Source organism: Amphimedon queenslandica, unplaced genomic scaffold (assembly GCF_000090795.2).
Source record: "Amphimedon queenslandica unplaced genomic scaffold, v1.1 AMPQUscaffold_11603, whole genome shotgun sequence".
Lineage (NCBI taxonomy): Eukaryota > Metazoa > Porifera > Demospongiae > Haplosclerida > Niphatidae > Amphimedon > Amphimedon queenslandica.
Genome location: NW_003548155.1, coordinates 1,988 through 3,600, shown reverse-complemented (window position 1 = coordinate 3,600; position 1,613 = coordinate 1,988). Strand labels below are relative to the sequence as shown.

Sequence of the window (1,613 nt, the reverse complement as noted above, 5' to 3'; positions counted from 1 at the left end):
GTTTTGGCAGTTGACTTGATTGTTTGTTTAGCTGGTGTAGTTGTTCTTTTAGTTGTTCATTCTCATCTTTAAGAGTCTTGATCGTTCTCTCTGTTTCCTTCTCTTTGTCGATCTTGTTGCTTAGAAGCCCTTGCATCTTTTGTATTGCTGATAAAAGCTCTTTGTTTCTGTTAAAAGCAGTCTCGAAACACGACTTTAAATGACCCTCAAGATCACACAGTTCACCAGTCCAAGGACATCCTTTACTTTTATACTTACAATACACCTTTAGGTCTAGCACTTGCCTCTCCACCATTTTATCTAACACAGTGTAATATTCTTTTTCTTGACAACAAGGGCATGGACCTCCTGCTTGTTGTACTCTGTAGATACAGGAATGACAGAGCTTCCTGCCACAGCATGTGATGAGATGTGGGCTCTTAATTGGTAGGAGACATATTGGGCAGGTTAATTCATCAGGAGGGTCTTCTATAAGCTCACAATCATAGCCACCATCTTGTCCCCAATCCATTTTTGAGTGGGTGTAGCCTTGAATGTTTTCTGAAGCCATAATTACAATGTACTCCATTCAGATAGTTTTGTAGTACATTTTTTGTTATAATAATAATAATGTTGATGCGAATTATTTGTATAGAAACAAGCAAATGTACATTCCCACTATATTAATTTTACTTTGGCATTAATGATTTGTTGATGTCTCCTCTTTTTCATGATCTCTCTGTCTCTTAATACATGTACTGTACATACATATACATGTAAATTTATACACATAATTGTTTATTCTTTTTCATCTATTTCTATTTCCTTACTTCACATACATGTACATTATTAGGTAACTTATTATGATGAGATGAAGGAAATAATGGCTGAGCGAGCCAAGAGAAACAGACAAGAATTTGAGAGTCTTCCCCCAGAGCAGAGGCAGGACTATATAGGGGTACAACCTGGTGCTTATGTCCGTCTAGAGATACCAGTTAGCAAAATAATGATATCAATCAATCAGTACTTCAATCAATACTATTGTATAGCAGTTGTTATATATATATATATATATATATGTATGTAGGTTGTAGGATAATAATTTTTGCTAATGACCTATATCTGAAGTTCGCAAATGATTTATATGAAATTTTATTTTACAGACACTTCAAAAAATCTACAAAATTTGTTATATTAAAAAAATTGTCGTGCAATACACAATTCATAATGTTACTATTTTTATCTCTTGTGTTACTATTTTTAGAACATACCTTGTGAGTTTGTCCAGCACTTTGATCCATCCTATCCCATAATAGTCGGCAGTCTACTCCCTGGAGAAGAGAAGCTAGGGTACGTCCGCGTCAGAATGAAGCGTCATCGCTGGTACAAGAAGATTTTAAAGTCACACGACCCCCTGATTGTGTCTATGGGATGGCGTAGGTTCCAGACCCTGTGTGTGTATTCAGTGGAGGATCACAATGGGAGGAGACGAATGCTCAAGTATACTCCAGAGCACATTCACTGCATGGCTTCTTTTTATGGTGAGTGTACTGCATGTACATGTACATGTAGTGTATATATTTTTTAAATTGAAATATATTGATTTTAAAGTTGCATGTACAATTAAATGACTG

The 1,613-nt window shown here is 35.6% G+C and overlaps 1 protein-coding gene across 1 annotated transcript in view; it reads left to right on the top strand.

Moving 5' to 3' along the window:
* Positions 1–1,613, top strand: part of LOC100641020 (ribosome biogenesis protein BMS1 homolog) — a gene marked incomplete at its 3' end in the record, with an annotated part of 7,245 nt that overhangs the window by 4,086 nt on the left and 1,546 nt on the right. Inside the window, exons 6-7 of the mRNA XM_003390874.3 lie at positions 833–973; positions 1,244–1,520. Of these exons, the coding sequence (XP_003390922.1) occupies positions 833–973; positions 1,244–1,520 (418 nt within the window). The remainder of the gene's footprint in view (positions 1–832; positions 974–1,243; positions 1,521–1,613) is intronic.